This window comes from Polyodon spathula, chromosome 26 (genome assembly GCF_017654505.1).
Source record: "Polyodon spathula isolate WHYD16114869_AA chromosome 26, ASM1765450v1, whole genome shotgun sequence".
In the NCBI taxonomy this organism is placed as follows: domain Eukaryota; kingdom Metazoa; phylum Chordata; class Actinopteri; order Acipenseriformes; family Polyodontidae; genus Polyodon; species Polyodon spathula.
This window is the reverse complement of record NC_054559.1, coordinates 17,101,919-17,122,565: the sequence shown is the minus strand read 5'-3', so window position 1 is coordinate 17,122,565 and position 20,647 is coordinate 17,101,919. Positions and strand designations below refer to the sequence as shown.

Here is a 20,647-nt window from a genome sequence, read left to right as displayed (position 1 = left end):
CCCAAACAAGGCCAAAACAATCCATGTTCCAACCGCGACTCATCTTATTCTAACGGACTTGGCAACTCTTGAACCACAACCTCGACGTGCCTGGTCAATCATTTCCCGACATCACATGCTTGCAACTCGCCCTCACGAACACCCTCTGGGATTTGTAGTCTAGAATGCCGTGGCTGTTGCTTTACTAAACGTGGCACGGTGCGTCAAGAGAACTACAGCTCCCAAAACCCAAGCTTCGTGGTTACCTGGCTGGACTCTGCTCACCAAGAATTGATCATAGCGGGTTTCAGGTAACGAAATGAATAAAACAGCGCGGTTTGTGTTTCCTTTTATTAACATTATTAGCCTCCTGTTATTTAAAATCGTTGTTTGTACCGGTAATCACAAGCTTCCCCAAAAACCCCAGCATGGCTATGCAGTTAAGTTCGCAGCCAGGGCCTTACTCAGCATTACATTACTGTACTACAACATCGACGGTCTACGTAGTACGATAGATTCTACTGTGAAGTCGTCCGACCAGTCTACCGTCCTGTTTCTACAACCGGCTTAAGTTTTATATCGCGGACGAGATCGGCTACAGCAAGTCGTTGTGTGTATAGAGATGTTGGTCGGTTACGATCGACCGTACCCAAGCCACATTTAGAGTTGTATCTACTACAACTCGCAGATCGGGGGACGGGGCCCCGGGGACCCCTGTCGTAAACGGGGGGACCCCTTATGCCGTTGGCCCCCGGGGACGGGGGCCCCTGCCCCCAGGGGACGGGGGACGGGGACGGGGACGAGGGCCGACGGGGGACGGGGACGGGGACGGGGACGGGGGGACGGGGGGACGGGGGGCCCGGGGACGGGGGACGGGACGGGGACGGGGGTCAGCAGGACTTTTATAACTTCTTTAGTATGCTTATTATTGAATCAACAGGTACGAGGAGCTTGAGCAATCGGGCCCCTGGTAGAAGTGCTCTGAACTGATCACACGTCTCGTCACAGCATGACAAGCCACACCCGAGTCTGTAAGCTTACTGATATTAGTTATTCATGCAGCCTACTATAATGGACGGACAATTTATTTAACACAAAGCTCCTGGATATTTCAATGATCTGCTTAATTGAAAGTAGTTCTGATCCCCGGGGCTGGGTGCAGCAGGGCTAGTGCGAGTTTCAAACCACGCAGACGGGGATCCCAAGGTGTGATCACTTTTTTTTAATTTTTAATTTTACTTTAGCAGCTGAAGAACGGAGTGTGAGGTCAGTGACTGGCGGAAGGGGGCAGAGTTCACAGAAATGACAGGTGAGCAGCGACACGATTCTTTGCACTAGAATGGAGGGAGATTGCAATGCAGATACATGGGGTCACAAAACGAGTAAAACCCCTGACAGCTTTGGGGATATGAATCCTGTCATAATCTCAATTAGCCCCCTCCATTAACAAGTGTTGAGGCGAGGGAAGGATGCGATCACACTTACAGCTTTTAATGTAACGCGTATATATATATATATATATATATATATATATATATATATATATATATATATATATATATATACCGTTACAATGTAATTTTCGACATTCACACATAGACGTAACGTTAGAGGGAGGTAAGACACACACAAACACGTGTTGTTATCAGTATGGTATTTCTGTTTTATAACATCTAACAATACATTTTATATATATATATATATATATATATATATATACACACACACACACATACACACACACACACACACACACACACACAGACAGAACTGTGCTGAATTACTGAATACTGTATAAGACTCCTGTTGCATAGCAGTTACACTCATTCCTCAAACTTGATTTGCCACTTAGTAACAAGCTCATGTGTGTGTTATTAAACTCACAATAAAACCAGGAGCGGATCGGACTGCTATGCAATGGGGGGGGGGGGGGGGGGGGTGTGTGTCTCATGTCCATCCCTGTTTGGCTTCTCATTTCTCGTTTTTGTACCTGCTCCTGCAGAAAGGGTTAACAACTTCCCCCCGCTGCCCAAGTTTATCCCACTGAAGCCCTGTTTCTATCAGGACTTTGAGGAGGACATCCCTGCAGCCCACCAGCAGCTGGTCAGGAGAGTGTATTACCTCTGGATATGTAAGTGCACCGCGCAACGCAACCCGCGCTCCACGCCGAACCAAGGCAGCACCGGCTGGGAACAGCAGGGATGGAAACAAGACTCCTGCTGCATAGCAGTGTCACCCATTCCAGCTTTTATTACGAGCTTGATTAGCCACAGTGTGTATAGGTAACAAGCTCAGGTATGTCTTATTAAATACACAGTAAAACCAGGCATGGGTGAAACTGCTATGCAACAGGAGTCTTATTTCCGTCCGTGTTGCAGCTTAAACTCTCTCTCCCCCCCCTTTCCCTGGCAGTGTATTCAATCACGCTGGGCATGAATCTTGTCTCTTGCCTTGCCTGGTGGATCGGGGGTGGGAGTGGAGCTAATTTCGGGTTGGCGTTCGTGTGGCTGATCCTCTTCAGCCCCTGCAGTTACGTCTGCTGGTTCCGGCCGCTCTACAAGGCTTTGAGGTGAGTGCTGTGTTTTTTTTTTGTCTAATTAAAAAACAAAAAAGAAAATCTCTGTAATCTTTTAAACTGATGCTCTAGGTAAACATTTCTGCAGATAAACACAAGTCAGATCTGTCAACGTTTAGAACATTTTACCCCAAGTTCTGATCCCTGCTTAAGTAGCCTTCATTTAGGATGCAAGTCCTCAGCATTAAGGATACAAGAACATTGGTATCTAACTATCAGTGAATACAAAGATAATGAACTATAAATAAACAGTGCCACAGCCCCACATGTCTTTCTGTATGTAGAGGTATGTGTGTGACACGTCTGTTTTTTTTATTTCTTGACTGTCGTTTTTGTTGCTGTTTTTTGCAGGGCTGACAGCTCCTTTAACTTCATGGCCTTCTTCTTTATCTTCGGGGCGCAATTCGTGTTGGCAGGGATCCAGGCGCTGGGGATCTCTGGCTGGGGAGCCTGGTGAGTGTGTGTGAGCATCCCCCGTCCACTTCAAAGCTCTTTATACAAGTGCTGAAAGATCTACCCTGAGATATGTTCTTCATAGTCAACGCTGCAGAGTAAGATTCATTTTTATAATTGATTTCACTTTGGGATCTACGGTACCTTGCATTCAAATCCAACTACAGAATAACCACTCAGATCCAAACCACGTGCCTCTGCTGTGAATGCAGAGCTTCTTATGAGAAAATTTAACCTTGAGACTACAATCAAGTAGCAACCAAGAAGAGAGGCAATTCATGTCAATTCCAGTTCCTTTGTAAAGTCCGTTCCTAATGCCCATTCCCTTTTAATCAATTCCAAATCTTTGATCAGAATTGCAATTAGCTGTATTCTGGCAGCAAATGACTGTAAATGGAGGTCACTGTTAGTCAGTTAAATTGGCTTCAAATGAAAGCATTTGAACAATCCCAACAATTATTAGGTCGAGAGAATTGGAATTGATTTTAAAAAGGAATTAGAATTGAAAAACAGGAATTGACCCAACCCTGTTAGCAACCTGCATCATGGTTCAGATGTACTGACATGCTCTCCTCTCCCTTCTCTCCCCCGCCTCTCTTCTCTCCTCTCCCCCCCTCCTGTCTTCTCTCCTCACCCCCTCTCCCTCCTCTCCTCCCCCTCTCCCTTCTCTCTCAGTGGGTGGATTGCTGCAGTCATGTTTTTTGGCACCAATATCGGCTCAGCCGTAGTGATGCTCGTGTCGGCCATCATGTTCACCGTGGTTACCGTCATGATGGGCGTGGCACTGTTTAGGGTAAGTCTAATTTTTCAGGGATGGAGATTCCACTCCCACTGAGTAGCAGTTTTACCCTCCCCATGCCCCTGCCCCTGTCCCTGATACTGTCCCTGTCCCTCTGCTCCAGGTGCACAGGATGTATCGTGGAGGGGGCGGTAGCTTCCACAAGGCTCAGGAGGAGTGGAGCAGCGGCGCGTGGAAGAACGAGCGAGTCCGCCAGGCTGGGTTCCAGGCCGTGACCGGGGAGGGGAACACCCTGCCACAGTATCCCACTCCCATCCCGGGCTACCCCACTGACTGGTCCCAAACACCCACACCCCCTCCCTATACCCCGTGAACCACCAGACACAAATGCTTTCTTGCAGCTTACGAAGCGGCTTCCCGAAACGGGTCGTTTTTAAGCACTTTCCACTTAGCGGCCCAAATTGAGATTCTTTTAAAATCTGGTGAAAATATTTTGCTTACAAATGTCACGTGGAACAAGTTTAATCAATCAATCACTCAATTCCACTATTTAACCAGGTTAAAAAAAGAAATAGTTCTCCATTTTTCTGTTCTGATTCACAGTTAGTGACCTGGCCAAGAAATCCCCAAACCTCAGCCAAGACGACATATAATTAACATCTGTTGTAAAAAGTGAAAAACACTAACAGAATAGTAATACGAAAACCGCTTGCTGAGCTGCAAGAAGAAAGTTGCCCCGGAGTTTTATGAGCTTTACCTTCCCAGAACCGGACCAAGGGGGCTGTATCTGCAAAAAAACAAACAAAACACAAATCTACAGCCCCAGCAGTGGGGTAAGAGACACAGGGGCAGGTTGACAGCCCCTGATTGGTACTAGACTTGTTCGATTAGACAAGGCAGCCCGAGAGGAGTGCTAATGTGGGTCTGTGAAAGCAGCTGTCAGACTGCTGTCTGTTTAAAACATTACAGGCTTTGCAATGAGTATTGTCACACCTGAGCTGCAGTAACTCAGACCCTGTCCACTGTCTGCAGAAGGCATGATCGTTACCATTCGCAGTTCTGAATTTTGGTGGCATGAACATTGCATGCGCTTCCAGTGAAGTCTGGAATGGCTCCAGTGCTATGCAACAGTAATCTATTACCTGGATACTCTCGGATTGTTATATATATTAAAAAAAACACAAAAAAACCCAGAAAGTGGCATTATTTTTAATTCTGTTTGATAACTTTCTTTCCAAATGGTTTACGTTTCATACCATAGCACTGGAGATGCATGCTCTGGCATTTGCTTGTGCATGTCTCTAGTTTTTTCACCTCAGTGCTGCAGTATGTTGAATAGCATCTCATTTTCTAATGTAAACTGCAGCTGCCACCACCTATTTTTTTTTGGCCCGCACAAAAAAAAGTGCAAGACGTTAGTGCCTTTGACTTATTTTCTTTTAAATCATTGCTTGCTCTCTTTTGCAAGAATACAACGGGACCAGTTAGGCTTTATTGTGCTGATCTGTTTTAAAGGGGACCTAATGTAGTTATATCTGCCATGTTTATATCTCATCCCCAGAGCCAACCTGCTGCCCCCAAAAGAGATACCTGTGTGCTTTATAAAACTGAACTGTCTGACTCTGGGTGTGGGATAGTGTAGGTAAAATAATAAAACCTTGCTGTGCATACATATTGGTTTTTTTTTCTACAAATGTAAACATGTCAGTGGTTTGAACAGCGTGGAGCACTAACACAGATCACTCTCAGCTGTATATTGATTGTAATAAATCACACAGGTGGAAAACACTAGCACTTATTTTGATCAGGCACAGGCATGGAAATAAGACTCCTGTTGCATAGCAGTTTCACCCATTCCAGGTTTTGCTATCAGCTTGATTAGCCACAGTGTAGGTAACTAGCTCACGCATGTCTTATTAAACTCAGCAAAACCAGGAGTGGATCAGACTTCTATGCAGTGGGAGTCTTATTTCCATCCCTGTCCCGAGCTTTAAAATAGACTTCTATTACTGTCTTACTGGGCTGTTGAAGGAAATCAAAGCTCCCAGCAGCTTGAATGGCATTGTTCTTGTAGTGAATTATTGGGAATGAAGGTACAGCCCCCTTCTTCCTAACACTCCTCCAACCTCCCCTCTACTTGAGACACAAGGTGGATCAGTAAGGGACCAGACTGCTTTGTACAGTGCTTTGCAGAGTCCACACTGTACTGGTTTTAAATCCCTGCAAAAGAAGGCAGGGTGATGCACAAACCTGAACTGGTTTTGTTTTTGTAGCTCTGAAAACGTAACTCTCATCTGCAAGCAATTTTAGTTCCTTTATTGGTTTTTTGACATGACTGAGAATTGAGCGGGTTTGGGTCTTGACTACATGTGCCTTCGTCACATGTCTTAATTTAAAGCAGTGTAACACACTGGAGTGATAAATTGATTTGGGCTGCTTCCCCGACCCATAGACTACAAACCCCCTCGCCAAAATGTGCTGATTAATTCCTGCTGAGCTGCTTCTTAGTGTGCTGAAACACTGCTACAACAACAACTACAAGTAGTGCACATGAAGTAGTAAACTTTAGCAAGAACCAGCAAATATAACAGGGGATTCATTTTAAATGTTTAATATCCACAGTGCATTCCTGTACCTGCTACATAAGTGAAGTTGGGATGCTAACAAACTAATCACCTCTCTCTGCTTGCTATAATTTATTCCATATAGATTTTTATATTTAACTGACATTTCCGTGTGTGTGTTTTTTAACTTGAGCCTTGACAGAGTGTTATATTGTATTTTCTTAATCTGCATTAAGGTGGGATTGTTGAGTTAAATTGTATTGTTGACTGGCTGTACTGGATCTACACTCAATAAACATTCCTTTGTCCCAGCATCATAGGCTCTCGCTGTCTTATTGTGGCTATCGACAAAAATGAATCCCAGTGATTCAGTATGAACAACACGACCTGGTCACCTGTCCCATGCCCTCAGCACTGTGTAAAGCACTGTCCCTTCCCCTCTCTCCTAGTCACAATTTCATGTTCGACTGTGTCTCCTGGACTTGGTTTCTGTGCTGCGCTGACTAGCAGATGCAAGTTCATTTTTTCCCCCGCAGAACAGTGCGGTGGTCGCAGCAGTAAAGTTAAACTGGCTGACGGTGCTGCTACTGCAGATTAGCTAGAGTAAACAAACCGGTTTAAATGGTAGGCATAGAAGAAAGATTGATGGGTCTTTACTAAACAGCATTGAGCTTAGTTCATGATACCTATTTAAAACAATATATATATTGCGTGTGCATTGTAGCAAATATACAACATTTGAAAATGTCACCTAAAACCTTGTTTGAGCGCCGCTAGAGCAATTCACATTGATATTAGCATCTCTGTTGAACCCGATACTGTCGCCTTTAAAAAGTAAGAAATACATTCTCGAGGATCTGGTGGAACGGGACAATATGTATACATACTCTCCCCACCCAAATTATTAAACAAAATTCAAATTAAAAAACAGCGCTCGTTAGTATTTTGAATATGGTCCAACAACCCACGTGACTATGAGGGCTGACCAAGTCACATGATATTTTTAAACAGGACGCAAAATAAAAGCACCCGACGGGTAGAAGACAGAACAGAGTGTCTTTATCGCCGCCTAAACCAAACCAAACAACTTAATATGTACCCAAGTCTTTTACCCTCCTGTTTCATTACACGTTTTTCTTGATAAAGTATACTTTACACACCAGTGCACGCAAGATATTTAATAAAACAAATGCAGACATTTAATACAGTAAATTATTAAGGCCACCTATATATGAGACGAAGATAGTGGAAAGTCCTAATCTCAATCTGAGAAGATTGGTCAACACGACATGAACGCGAAATCGCGGAGGAGGTCCAGGTCGGTGTCTCCGGATCTGAACCAGAGCTGGGACCGGCACGGCTCCAGGAGGAGCCGCTCACAAGAGCGAAAGAAACGACGAGAGCGGAGCCGGTCCGGGTCCAGACACCGATCCGGAACGGGGTTAGGAAACAGAGCCGCGAGAAGGCAGGTTCGATCCCGTTCGGGTTCCGCTGGTTTGAGAAGGTCCACATCCCGTTCGGTTTCAAGGAGACGTTCCAGATCTAGTTCTGCGAGGAAGTCGCGGTCCAGTTCTGGATCTAGAGACGGTCTCAGGAGAAGCAGATCCAAATCAAGAGGCAGCCCAGCTAAGCGCTCCCAATCCCGGTCCAGTTCGAGGGTACGTTCCGGGTCCCGATCCGACTCTGATTCTGGAAAGAGCGAGGGAAGCCGCTGCTGGAGACGGGAGCGAAAGAAAGCCTCACCGACCCGAGAAAGACGCCGGTAAGCCAGTCTGTGTGAACAGACTTACTGCAAGTTAAAAAAAATCATACTGGTAGAGTAACACCTGCCTTTCATATTTCTACAGAAAAATAATTCCTATCAGTCTGTTTACTCTGTTCTACACGGTAACAAAAGTAAAACAGGGTCAGCTTTGCATGTGTCCTTGTATCGATGATGTGTGATAGAGAGGCTGTATTGTTTATCATTTTTTAGCCCCTTTCACACTGGCATGCTCTACCCCGGTCAGAACCTACCCAGGTCAGACCCTGAGGGTCGGCAACGCGGTTGCACACTGCTTTTGATAAAGCAGGTTCAACCTGGGTGACAGACACAAGTGCTCTCAATTCTCCAGAAGCAGCTTGTTACTGACGTCATCCAAGCTTCACTGCATTGAACCTTCGCCCACGTGTTGATTAGAGCATCCCTGCTGCAATCTAGCTCATGCTGTGTCACAATCAACAAAAATGTAGCTAAACTGAAACGTTCCTTATGGAAGTGAAACCTTCACACATGCACGGCTGTTTGTTATTTTGTCGGCTCACGAACGGCCATCGTGTATTTTGTCTAGCTCAACCCGGGTCAGACTGTGTCGACCCACATCCTGAGGTGGGTCGCTGGGACCCAGGTCAAACCGGGTACGACCCAGGTATGGGGGTTTCACACTACGTGAGATTGTGACCCGGATAGCCAGAACCTGGATCTGGACATGGGTAGGAGTACCAGTGTGAAACAGGCTTTTGAAGTGGTTGGTAGGGAGGAAAAAAAACTGATAAACCTTTCTTTTGGTTTTTATGTATAGATCTGGATCTGGAGACAGACGGCAGAAGAGGAAAGCAAGAAAGCACAAAAGTGAGAAGAGAGAGACCAAGAGCCGTCGGTCTGGGAGCTCAGACTCAGAGAGAGAGTACCGGAGGAGAGAGGGAAGGGAGAAGGAGAGAGAGAGCAGTGAGCGGCAGAGGAAAGAAACAGAAAGCAGAGAGGAGGAGCGTGTAGGAAGGGAGAAGAGGGAGAGAGAGGAGAGGGAGAGAGAGAGCATTGAGCGGCAGAGGAAAGAAACAGAAAGCAGGGAGAGAGAGAGAAAGGAGAGGGAGAGCCACGAGCAGAAGAACCACAAGGAGAAGAGAGATGGGGAGAGGAGTGTGAGAAAGAGTCCAGAAAGACAGAAGAGAGGGAGAAGGGAAAAAGGGAGTGGTGAAATCAGCGAGCGGGAGAGAGCGTGCTTAGAGAGAGGGAAGAGGGAAAGGGGGAGCAGTGACAGCAGCGAGAGAGAAAGCCTGGGGAGGAGGGAAGTGGGGAGAGGTGACAGCAGTGAGAGGGAGAGAGGGAGGAGAGAAAGGCGGAGCGGTGACAGCAGTGAGAGACAGAGGAGGGAAAGGCGGAGCGGTGACAGCAGTGAGAGACAGAGGAGGGAAAGGGGGAGAGGTGACAGCAGTGAGAGGGAGAGAGAACGCCCAGAGAGGGGGAGGGAGAAGAAGAGAGGAGTAGGCAGGAGCTCTCCGTCTGGGTCCTCGGTTACGTCGGGCTCCTCTGAGTCCCAGTCTCGCAGCCCCGGGAGCAGCAGCAGCAGTGGCAGTGGCAGCAGGGGGCAGCAGCAGAGAAAGCAGGAGACCAGAGCCAAGGACCCTCGCTCTATTCGGCAGGAGCGTCACGCTCGGGAGGACATACTGAAGGCGATGGAGACGCCCGAGGAGAAGCGCGCCCGCCGCCTGGCCAAGAAGGAGGCCAAGGAGCGCAAGAAGAGGGAGAAGATGGGCTGGAGCGAGGAGTACATGGGTTACACCAACGCAGACAACCCCTTCGGAGACAACAACCTGCTGGGCACCTTCAAGTGGCAGAAGGTGAAAACTTGGGGCTCCCTGAATTGAGAACCGATTAACGTTTATTCAGTTTTCTTGTGTTTTTTTTTAAATTTTCTTTTACAGGCAAATATTTAAAAATCATTTGAAGGTATAAGTAACTAAATCAAGGAGGAGTTTTAGTTTATATTTGTGATTTTATGCCTTCATCAGCATCCAGTTACTTTACTGTAAGTTTTTTCTCTTGTGTTTGTGATTTCAGTAAATTTGGGATTGGATTTCACTTGGTGCTGAGCTTTCCCATGAGCCCAGTTTCTCCCTGGTTTGTCCTGGCTCTGTGTGTAACCCGGCTGCCTGTGTTTTGTTGCTGGCAGGCTCTGGAGCTCAAGGGGATCGGTCACCTGGGGGAGAAGGACCTGAAGGAACGGAACAAGCACATCCAGGAGGAGAACCGCAGGGAGCTGCAGAAAGTGAGTGGCCACAGGGGGCGAGGGCGAGCAACGTTACCCAACACTTCTTTGTATGAGGAATAGACTGTGAGCAAATACATTACTATACATACATTAACTGTACAGCCACTAATGTATAAGGCCAGCATTTATATTTCACACAAATAAAGTATAAAGTAAACTGTAAAGTATTCACACCCTTGTCAGGGAATGACAGCTCTTCAGAAACTGTGCCTTTCTGTAAAAGTTGCGGAGAGAAACCAAGGTATGGTTTCACACAACCTGGTTAACACTGATCTCTGCTACCTTACCTAACAGGAGTAGAATATAATACACGTAGGATAAGATTAGGCTTCATGGGAGACTGAAACCTTAGGATAGTGATGCAAAAAGTGCTGAATGTGTGGCTCATTTATAGACACAGTCTAATGGGCTTCCAGCTACCTGTTTGAGGAGTTGATTCACAAATCATCTCTCTCTCTCTCTCTCTCTCTCTCTCTCTCTCTCTCTCTCTCTCTCTCTCTCTCTCTCTGTGCAGGTGAAGCAGCTGCGTCTGGAGCGTGAGCGCGAGAAGGCCATGCGGGAACAGGAACTGGAAATGCTGCAGCGCGAGAAGGAGGCGGAGCATTTCAAGACATGGGCGGAGCAAGAGGACAACTTCCACCTCCACCAGGCCAAGCTGCGGTGAGAGACGGGGACCCTGGGGAATACACTGCTGCCACCCAGTGGTTGGGTTTGCATTAGCATTAATTAACAAAGTTAAACCAGTTTATACTGTGGGCTTTAAGCTCGCAAACTCTGGGGAGGGTGAAACGTGACTGCCGTGGTTCCTGTTGCACAGCAGTTTCACCCATTCCAGGTTAGCTTGATTGGCCACAGTGAGTATAGGTGACAAGCTCAGGTTTGTCTTATTGGAATGGATCAAACGGTTATGCAGTGGGAGTCTTATCTCCATCCCTGGGTCTGGCTGTGTTCAAGCCCTGCTCTCTGTAACCCATCTCCTGTGCGCCCGCAGCTCGAAGATCCGAATCCGGGACGGCCGGGCCAAGCCCATCGACCTGCTGGCCAAGTACATCAGCGCGGAGGACGATGACCTGGCTGTGGAGATGCACGAGCCGTACACCTTCCTCAATGGGCTGACCGTCTACGACATGGACGATCTGCTGGAGGACATCAAGGTGGGGTCCGGGGCTCGGACACAGAGAACAGCCCGGGGCGGCAGGGGGGCGATTATTTATCAAACCCGGGGGATTTACACATTGAGACCAAGGCCTTGTTCAACTTTTTCAGTAACTGGTAAAAAAAAAAAAAAAAAAAAAGAGAGACGTAAAGGAAAGGGAGTTTGTAGCAGCGCTAACACTGCGCGCTCCTCCTTCTGTTTTGCTGTGTTTCTGACCCGGTTTACAATGCCCCTCTGCAGGTGTACATGGAGCTGGAGCAGGGGAAGAACGGGGATTTCTGGAGGGACATGACCATCATCACTGAGGACGAGATCAGCAAGCTGCGCAAGCTGGAGGCGTCGGGCAGGGGGCCTGGTAAGAGACTGCACTCCTACAGTGCTGCACACAAAACGGGCCTCAGGGGTGAGGAGGGGGCGGGATTGGGTATATACAGCATCTGGGTTGCACATGCCCGTTAGAGCAGATTTTTTATTTTTATTTTTGGTAAACCAGGGTTTAAGTTGCCCTGCCAGAAACAAAAAAAAAAAATCTGCATTATAAAATGGTTGCACAGAAACAGGAATGGAAAGAAGACTCCCACTGTATAGCAGTGGGAGTTACTATGAGTGACTATAAGACACACCTGAGCTTGTTACATAGACACTGTAGCTAATCTAGATCATAGTAAAACCTGGAATGGATGACACTGCTATGCAGTAGGAGTCTTATTTCCATGCCAGTTCTCCCCTACACGCTTGTGAAGCAAAAGCTACGCTCATATACGTAGGAATACAAACTGACTCCTTGATTTAGTTTCTTATAGTTTCACCCTTAAGAATTTCAACTGAGCGCTTTGAAGTTATGGTTCCGATGATGGTGTGGTTTTAATAATAATCCTTTGTCTGCTGGCGCAGGGGATCGCCGGGAGGGCATCAACACCTCGGTCAGCACCGACGTCCAGACCGTCTTCAAGGGAAAGACCTACAACCAGCTGCAGGCTCTGCACCAGAACATCGAGGGCAAGATCCGCGGGGGTGGCTCCAATCTGGACATCGGCTACTGGGAGTCCCTGATGCAGCAGGTCAAGGTCTACATGGCCCGGGCGAGGTGTGTCTGGGGAGGGGAGCCTGCCAGCCTGCCAGCCTTTCACTGTGTGAGATGCACAGGCTTCTTGCTTCTTCAGTATGGGCGACCGGCGTCAGGATGTGTAGGAGCAGGGAGGGCTGTACGGGCTAGACTGTGCTGGGATATGCTGTGTTAGACTGTACTGGCCTAGTTAGATGCAGGATGTACTGCATTGTCATTAGGGGGGTCATTGAAGCCTAGTTTCCTTCATTTGTGGCTGGTTGGTGATATGAAAAACCACATGTGATGGAGAAAAGGGTTCCATCGTGGTAGGTCAGGTCGTGTGTGCTAAAGAAGAGCTGTTCAACACAAGGTGAGGAGTTTTCAGAATTGCCCATTTTGATGTGCCGGAAAGGTCACTTGGTCTGAACGAGTTTTAAAAATGATTGAAGTTATTTGTAGTTTGGTTAGTGCTTTTATCTGTGTACTTCAGTGGCTGTGCTACACAGATCTGCAGCGCTATACTGTGCTGGACTCACTCCTGCATTGTCTCTTCTCCAGGCTGCGGGAGAGGCACCAGGACGTGCTGAGGCAGAAGCTGTACAAGCTGAAGCAGGAGCAGGGGGTGGAGAGCGAGCCCCTGTTCCCCATTGTGAAGCAGGAGCCCCATTCGCCAGAGTCACAGTGAGTGCTGACCGAGCATCCAAGAAATGGTCTGGTTTGAGATGAAAATATTTTTAAGCAAGTGCCAAGCTACATTTGGCACAGAGATGGTATCGAATTAGTATGGGAGCTCAATGACTTTCCTACCTGGGGGAAGGGACATGTGGATTTAACTGAGCTGGGGAGAAGGGCACCTGGAATTGGTTGAGCTCTGTATTTTGTCGAAGGTGATGTGCATGACTACTGGATGTACAGTGTGTGTGTGTCTGTGTTCCAGGTCCTGCAGCGACGGGGAATCTGCAGCGGTGCCAGGCACCTCCTCTTCCACCAGAGGGCAGGAAGCTGGGGGAGAGGGACCGAGTGAGGGGCAGGGAGAGAACCAGGAGGAGAAGCAAGATGAGGGACAGGGAGAGAACCAGGAGGAGAAGCCGGCTGAGGGGCAGGGAGAGGCTGTGCTCACAGAGGAAGACCTGATCCAGCAGAGTCTAGATGACTATGACTCCGGGCGCTACAGCCCGAGCCTCCTGCAGAACTCGGACCTGCCCCTCGACACGCACCTGGTGGAGCCGGAAGAGGACCTGACCAGGCTGCAGGTGGCCCGCAAGCAGATGCAGGTCACAGGTGAGCAGGGCGGCTTTTCACTGTGGGGTTGTGTCGTGTGTCTGTGAGGGGGGTTCACTTTTTGTAGTTTGGTCAGTTCCACCTCGCTCTCTTGTGCAATACAAGAAAGCCGTTGCTAAAATATAGGCATCTATTTATATATTTACAGGGCCCGCCATAGGCTAGGCTTCATAGGCAGTATCATATGTTAAGGCGTGTTAAGTGAAATTGGGAGGCCACACATGAAAATTATTTGAACTTCCTTTTTGCTTAGAGACAGATATGAACAGTTATGGAAAAATATGAAAACTTAAAACGCATACATACCTAACTGTAAATGCGTTGCATGGATGAAGTGCCACTGGTATAGCGGGCAACGATGAGGGCACATGGGTGGTAGGAGCCAGCTGTAGGTCTGTGATGTGTGATGGAGGTGTGCTGTTCTCTCCCCCCTCACACACACAGGCGATGCCAGCGAGAGCGCGGAGGATGCGTTTGTGCGCAGGGCGCGGCAGGGCATGGGCGGAGACGAGGCCCAGTTCAGCGTGGAGATGCCCCTGACGGGGAAGGTGTACCTGTGGGCCGACAAGTACCGGCCCCGCAAGCCGCGCTTCTTCAACCGGGTCCACACGGGCTTCGAGTGGAACAAGTACAACCAGACCCACTACGACTTCGACAACCCACCGCCCAAGATCGTGCAGGGCTACAAGTTCAACATCTTCTACCCAGACCTGATCGACAAGCGCTCCACGCCGCAGTACTTCCTGGAGCCCTCCCAAGACAACCGTGACTTTGGGGTGCTGCGCTTCCACGCGGGGCCCCCCTACGAGGACATCGCGTTCAAGATCGTCAACCGCGAGTGGGAGTACTCGCACCGCCACGGGTTCCGCTGCCAGTTTGCCAACGGGATCTTCCAGCTCTGGTTCCACTTCAAGAGGTACCGCTACAGGAGATAGGCGCCTGCGTGGACTCTGCAGGGCAACTGCTGGGGTTTTGTGGTGGGGGTGGGGGATAGATATTCGCGGTTCATCCACAGTTGTTGCTGACTTCTGATTTAACTCGGGGAGGGGCTGAAGCGGTGATTTGATGTTTTTTTTTCATCAGAAACTGATGCCATCTCCAAATAGAGAATCACGTTTTTCATTTTGTGACTTGCATCCGTCTGATCAGATGTAAGGTTGTACGGTTTTTTGGAAGCATTATTGGACTTCTTTATTAATAATTTTTTATTATTAATAAAAAGAACTAAATGAAATCTTTGTTTTGGCACAGCGTCTTGTGAATACTGACATTTAAAACTCCTCAAAGCAGAGTTTAGGAACCAGTTTTTGGTAACAGATTATTCAGAATTTGTATTATAATTTATTTTTATACAGTGACAGGGTCCATGAATGATATTTAATGTTGCTAGAAAAGCGATTTTAAAATAACAAGAATAAAACTACTTAAGCGATAGAGCCTGTCGATGCGGCTCTACCGTGTGGTAGACGACCACGACTGGAGTTATAAAGTCAAGGTCATATACCACACGGTAGAGCCGCATCGAGAGGGCTCTATCGCTGTTAGAAAACAATTAATTTTTTTTTTTCTCTTTTTAAAAAAAAAAAAAAAAAAAACCTGTAAAAACTATTTTCCCTTGAACTTCTGATATTTCACCAGTTAACATTCTGCTGAGGAAAATAGTCCCTAACATAATTAGAATAGAAAAAGACATACACAGAGAAAATATTATTATTAATATTGCTAACATATTTTTTTATTGGGGTCGTACTCTTTCTTACTAGAATTTATCTGGACATGCACAATTGAGTCTGACTCGAAACTTGTTGTTGGAGGCGGGGCATCATTCAAGCAGGCAGGGAGTGGATTGGCTGGTGCCGAAAGAACAAACAGGGTTGGCAGTTTGACTGGCTGGTTTTGAGGGAGGGTGTTGTTTGGATCCAGCCGATGACAGAATTGTCGACCAGTTGTGTCTTCCCTGTTGATTTACTGTCCAGTAGCTGCGAATTAAGCCTTCTTTACGGTGTCCTTTCACAGACATGATTTTGCTTGCCTCTAGATCAGCGTCAGAAAGTATGTTTAAGTAGTTTTTATGTTATCAGATTAGCTATAGATTACAATGTTAAGGGAAAAAGCCTGTATTAAGCAGATTGATTTTAAAATGTAATTCGCAGTTACACTTCAGCGTTCCAGTGGGCATCTATGCAAAATAGAAGCCTACTAGATCTGGAAGCTGATTGGCTGTTCAGACTTGATTGTTTTCTAATTGCTTATAAATACATAAGAACATAAGAACATAAGAAAGTTTACAAACGAGAGGAGGCCATTCGGCCCATCTTGCTCGTTTGGTTTATAGTAGCTTATTGATCCCAGAATCTCATCAAGCAGCTTCTTGAAGGATCCCAGGGTGTCAGCTTCAACAACATTACTGGGGAGTTGATTCCAGACCCTCACAATTCTCTGTGTAAAAAAGTGCCTCCTATTTTCTGTTCTGAATGCCCCTTTGTCTAATCTCCATTTGTGACCCCTGGTCCTTGTTTCTTTTTTCAGGCTGAAAAAGTCCCTTGGGTCAACACTGTCAATACCTTTTAGAATTTTGAATGCTTGAATTAGGTCGCCACGTAGTCTTCTTTGTCCAAGACTGAACAGATTCAATTCGTTTAGCCTGTCTGCATACGACATGCCTTTTAAGCCCGGAATAATTCTGGTCGCTCTTCTTTGCACTCTTTCTAGAGCAGCAATATCTTTTTTATAGCAAGGTGACCAGAACTGCACACAATATTCAAGATGAGGTCTTACTAGTGCATTATACAGTTTTAACATTACTTCCCTTGATTTAAATTCAACACTTTTCACAATGTATCCGAGCATCTTGTTAGCTTTTTTATAGCTTCCCCACATTGTCTAGATGAAGACATTTCTGAGTCAACAAAAACTCCTAGGTCTTTTTCATAGATTCCTTCTCCAATTTCAGTATCTCCCATATGATATTTATAATGTACATTTTTATTTCCTGCGTGCAGTACCTTACACTTTTCTCTATTAAATGTCATTTACCATGTGTCCGCCCAGTTCTGAATCTTGTCTAGATCATTTTGAATGACCTTTGCTGCTACAACAGTGTTTGCCACTCCTCCTACTTTTGTGTCGTCTGCAAATTTAACAAGTTTGCTTACTATACCAGAATCTAAGTCATTAATGTAGATTAGGAATAGCAGAGGACCTAATACTGATCCCTGTGGTACACCACTGGTTACCACACTCCATTCTGAGGTTTTTCCTCTAATCAGTACTTTCTGTTTTCTACATGTTAACCACTCCCTAATCCATGTACATGTGTTTCCTTGAATTCCAACTGCGTTCAGTTTGAGAATTAATCTTTTGTGCGGGACTTTGTCAAAAGCTTTCTGGAAATCTAAATAAACCATGTCATATGCTTTGCATGTATCCATTATCGATGTTGCATCTTCAAAAAAATCAAGCAAGTTAGTTAGACACGATCTCCCTTTCCTAAAACCACGCTGACTGTCTCCCAGGACCCTGTTACCATATAGGTAATATGTGTGTGTGTTGGGTGGTGGGGTGTAGGGGGGGCATCAAGTACCATAGACAAGAGGAAGGGGGGCTCAGCCAAAAAGTTTAAGAACCCCTGCAGTGGTGCACACTCTTTTAATACCGGCCCTCTTTTTAGCATATAATTTGTTGCACACCACCCACCCCGGTGACAAATGTTAAAATGTTAGAACTTACCTTTATGTTTTAACAGGTATTTTAATCCAAAATTTCATGTAAATCGCATATTTTTTCCTAGATGTAAACCCCAAGAAGTCCAGATTTAGCTAAATACATAAGCGTATAACAAATTCAACATTTAAAATCAGTCTACAAACCTTTATTTTATTTATTTATTTCTTAGTGAGTTAACATTTAGCTGACATGTTAAATCTGGGTTTCTAACAAATAAATCTGTGAATTTCTTTTTTTTGTTTGTTTTTTTACACTTGGCAAGTCAACATTTAGCTAACATTTTTAACAAATAAATCTGTGAAAAAATATATTTAACTTAATTTTTTTTTTTTAAAGTTAGCGATTCAACATTTACCTAACAGATACATCTGAAAAACATTATTTCTCAGCAATTAAATCTCAATAATTAAATAAAAAAATAAATAAAATAAATGTATCTGAAAAATAAATCTATTTGAATGTGTTTGTTAACATTTATGTATTTAGCTAAATCTGAACTTTTGGTTAAGGGTGTGTGTGTACAGATTAATGGTTATGCTCTGGTATGTACCACAGGGGTGCTTCAATCTTACTGAAACAAAACCTACGTATATTTTGTGGTATAGAATTGTGTACAAGGGTGCCACCTAGTGGACTGACTTGAAATAGCATTTGAAGAGCAGCCATTTGTACTGTTACTACCTGTGGAAACGTGTGCAGTATGGAAAGTCACATTTCATTCTGAAACCCTTTTATGTCCTCCTTGTCTATTGTACATTGAATGCCTTGAATGATGCACCCAGAAGATACACACAAATCCTGTATTAGATATTTAACGACCAGGCAGCTGCCACACCATCTCATTATGTATTTACTGGTCCTTCAGCACCTCGAGCCTTTGAACTTCTACGGTTCAACCTAAAAAAATACTAATTTTGATCCCTTCAGTTGCAGTTGGTGGTTTAACTTCTGTTGCACACAGGATTGATTTGTAGTTCTGAACTCCGCTTTTATTAGCAGTCTTTCATTTCTCTTCAGCACTTCCCCAAATTCCAGTTTTAATTTAAGGTAATCTTATTTTCTTTTTGTGATGTTGGCATGCTTTCTGAATGGGTCGGAGCTCCGGGGCTCTGACAGAGATTCATTGCTACTGCTCAATGGAGCTGGCTGCCAACTTGCTTGCAGGCCCATGTTGTTTTCTGCCTCATTGTTCCTGGTTCTTGAGATCAGGCGATACTCTGGATACCACCTTCTTTGTGGCCAATATATAGTAATTGTAGCTCTTTGTCCTTTAATCAAGATGCACACCTACAAGTAGTACTATTGTGCAAGTAAGACACACTAAAGCAGGCGTGTCCAATTCCACTCCAGCTTAACAGGTGAACTATATACTGTATTCCTTCAAATTTAAGACGCAGTCCAAATTTCCCACCCTCAATGCGAGGAAAAATATGCATAAATATGCATTTACAAAGATACAACCTCAGTTACACATATGAAGGCAGTTTGTGGCTGTCTGCTATCAGTGACATGCTGCTTCTCATTTCCAGTCCTGAGTACTCACACCTGTTTTACTCTCAGTTTTCTGGACTGTGGTATTGCTTGGAATGTCAAAATATACAGGGGTCTGAACTTTTTGAGAAGCAAAAAATGGTTCAGAAAGTGCATCTTAAATTGAAAGGAATACAGTAATGAATTACTGCAGGGTCTGGGTGGCAGTTTAATTGTTCCAATTAGTCAATTTAGCACAGGGCTGAACCAAAGTCCAGGACTGGACAAGCCAACTTTTTCCATCCCTGCATCACAGCTACTTAGAAAACCAGAATAAAAAGGGTTAGAGGCTAAAGTGACAAATTACAGAAATGTAATATACTACTCCAAACTGTTGCAAGATAGTCAGAAAGGGCTATGTTAAGCGTTCTAGAAGACCTAACTTTTCTCCCCACAGCAAAAACTGGCCTCAAGTTGATGTTAATGTGCAAGTGCACTACAGTCTATGTAGGGAAATAGGTTCCCATTGCCCACGCCGATACCCACATAACGCAGGCCTGGCATGGATTATGCATGTTGGAAATGAGTACCAATGGGTGCTGTATACACATGCTTAATATAAAAAGGCACACATCTGAATATACCTTCATTGTTCAGGGCAGCGTACAATTCTTGTTGTCTCCTTACCGTTCATGAAATTCAACAGCTCATGAAGTGGTATTGCCATGATTTTAAGTATGTAGGGATGACGCCCTCCCAAACTCACCTCTGGATTCACTGCAAAAGCTGCTGGTTGGCAAGAGGAATGCTACAGCAGAGCTGTAGAGCCCCAAGTAAGCAGCCTGACGTACACAAGCAGGCATGTGGTATTGTGGGGTGGGAGTGTGCTTGAAGTAACTAGGTTTTTACACCTCGACAATCAAGATATTTGGAATAAAGTGTACAGAATCTTTTACCGTAAATGCGCGAAACAAATCATTTCAAAACTCTCTGATCGAGGATTCAACAGACTGATTAGGAGAACAGGTAGATGTGTTCTCCTTGTAACTGTTAAATGATCCATATTACAATGCATTTATTTTAAAAGGTCTTAAAACAAGCATCACTGACAGTACCAAAACTCACTCTATCTATCTATCCAACTGAAAATCTGAATTATTTTGTAGTGAAATAGATAATATGCAAGGTTAAAAAATACAAAACAAATCTATTATATTTCATCTCCAGCACCGCACATTTGTTCAACAAAACTTGTGTTTAGCTTTAAAAAAAAAAAAAAAAGGTACATTCTTAAATGTGACAATACTAGTTTTACAGCTATTCAAAATGAGTTTAAGATTGCTTCAACAATGTACATATATTTACAAAATACTTGGGAATGTAAAGGTGGTTTTGTTAAGTAAGAAAGACAACAGCAATGAAACTAGAAAACTATGCAATTATTCATGAGCCCAACATTGAGTGCGCTTGTGAAGAGAATACCACAGTTGGGGAAAAAAATCTACGACTCAATCCAAGGAAATGTTCTTGAAAGAGAACTGCACTGATTCCAGGTATGAGGCACCACGTGATGCACAATCAAGTTCTATACAAAAAATAATAATTCAATAGGCACTAGCTGCAAG

General features: G+C 45.2%; 2 protein-coding genes across 5 annotated transcripts; both read left to right on the top strand.

Moving 5' to 3' along the window:
- The first annotated feature begins 201 nt into the window (after positions 1-201).
- On the top strand, positions 202-5,416 carry LOC121300967 (secretory carrier-associated membrane protein 4-like). 4 transcript variants are annotated; one of them, XM_041230007.1, is made up of 8 exons: positions 210-290; positions 920-1,010; positions 1,227-1,288; positions 1,982-2,110; positions 2,392-2,548; positions 2,906-3,007; positions 3,683-3,800; positions 3,910-5,416. In XM_041230007.1, exons 3-8 carry the CDS (start codon positions 1,282-1,284, stop codon positions 4,117-4,119), a joined length of 723 nt encoding a protein of 240 aa, XP_041085941.1. In that variant the 5' UTR covers positions 210-290; positions 920-1,010; positions 1,227-1,281; the 3' UTR covers positions 4,120-5,416. The 4 variants fall into 4 exon arrangements, with proteins under 4 accessions (XP_041085939.1, XP_041085941.1, XP_041085937.1 ...); XM_041230003.1 differs by having other exon boundaries at positions 1,224-1,288; XM_041230005.1 differs by lacking the exon at positions 920-1,010 and having other exon boundaries at positions 202-290.
- Positions 5,417-7,358: 1,942 nt separating this feature from the next.
- On the top strand, positions 7,359-15,060 carry LOC121300932 (cactin-like). Its single transcript, XM_041229925.1, has 10 exons — positions 7,359-8,072; positions 8,872-9,910; positions 10,243-10,338; positions 10,856-11,001; positions 11,333-11,495; positions 11,738-11,852; positions 12,392-12,584; positions 13,104-13,226; positions 13,483-13,826; positions 14,271-15,060. The coding sequence occupies exons 1-10, from the start codon at positions 7,600-7,602 to the stop codon at positions 14,759-14,761; spliced, it is 3,183 nt and encodes a 1,060-aa protein (XP_041085859.1). The 5' UTR covers positions 7,359-7,599; the 3' UTR covers positions 14,762-15,060.
- The last annotated feature ends 5,587 nt before the right edge of the window (positions 15,061-20,647 follow it).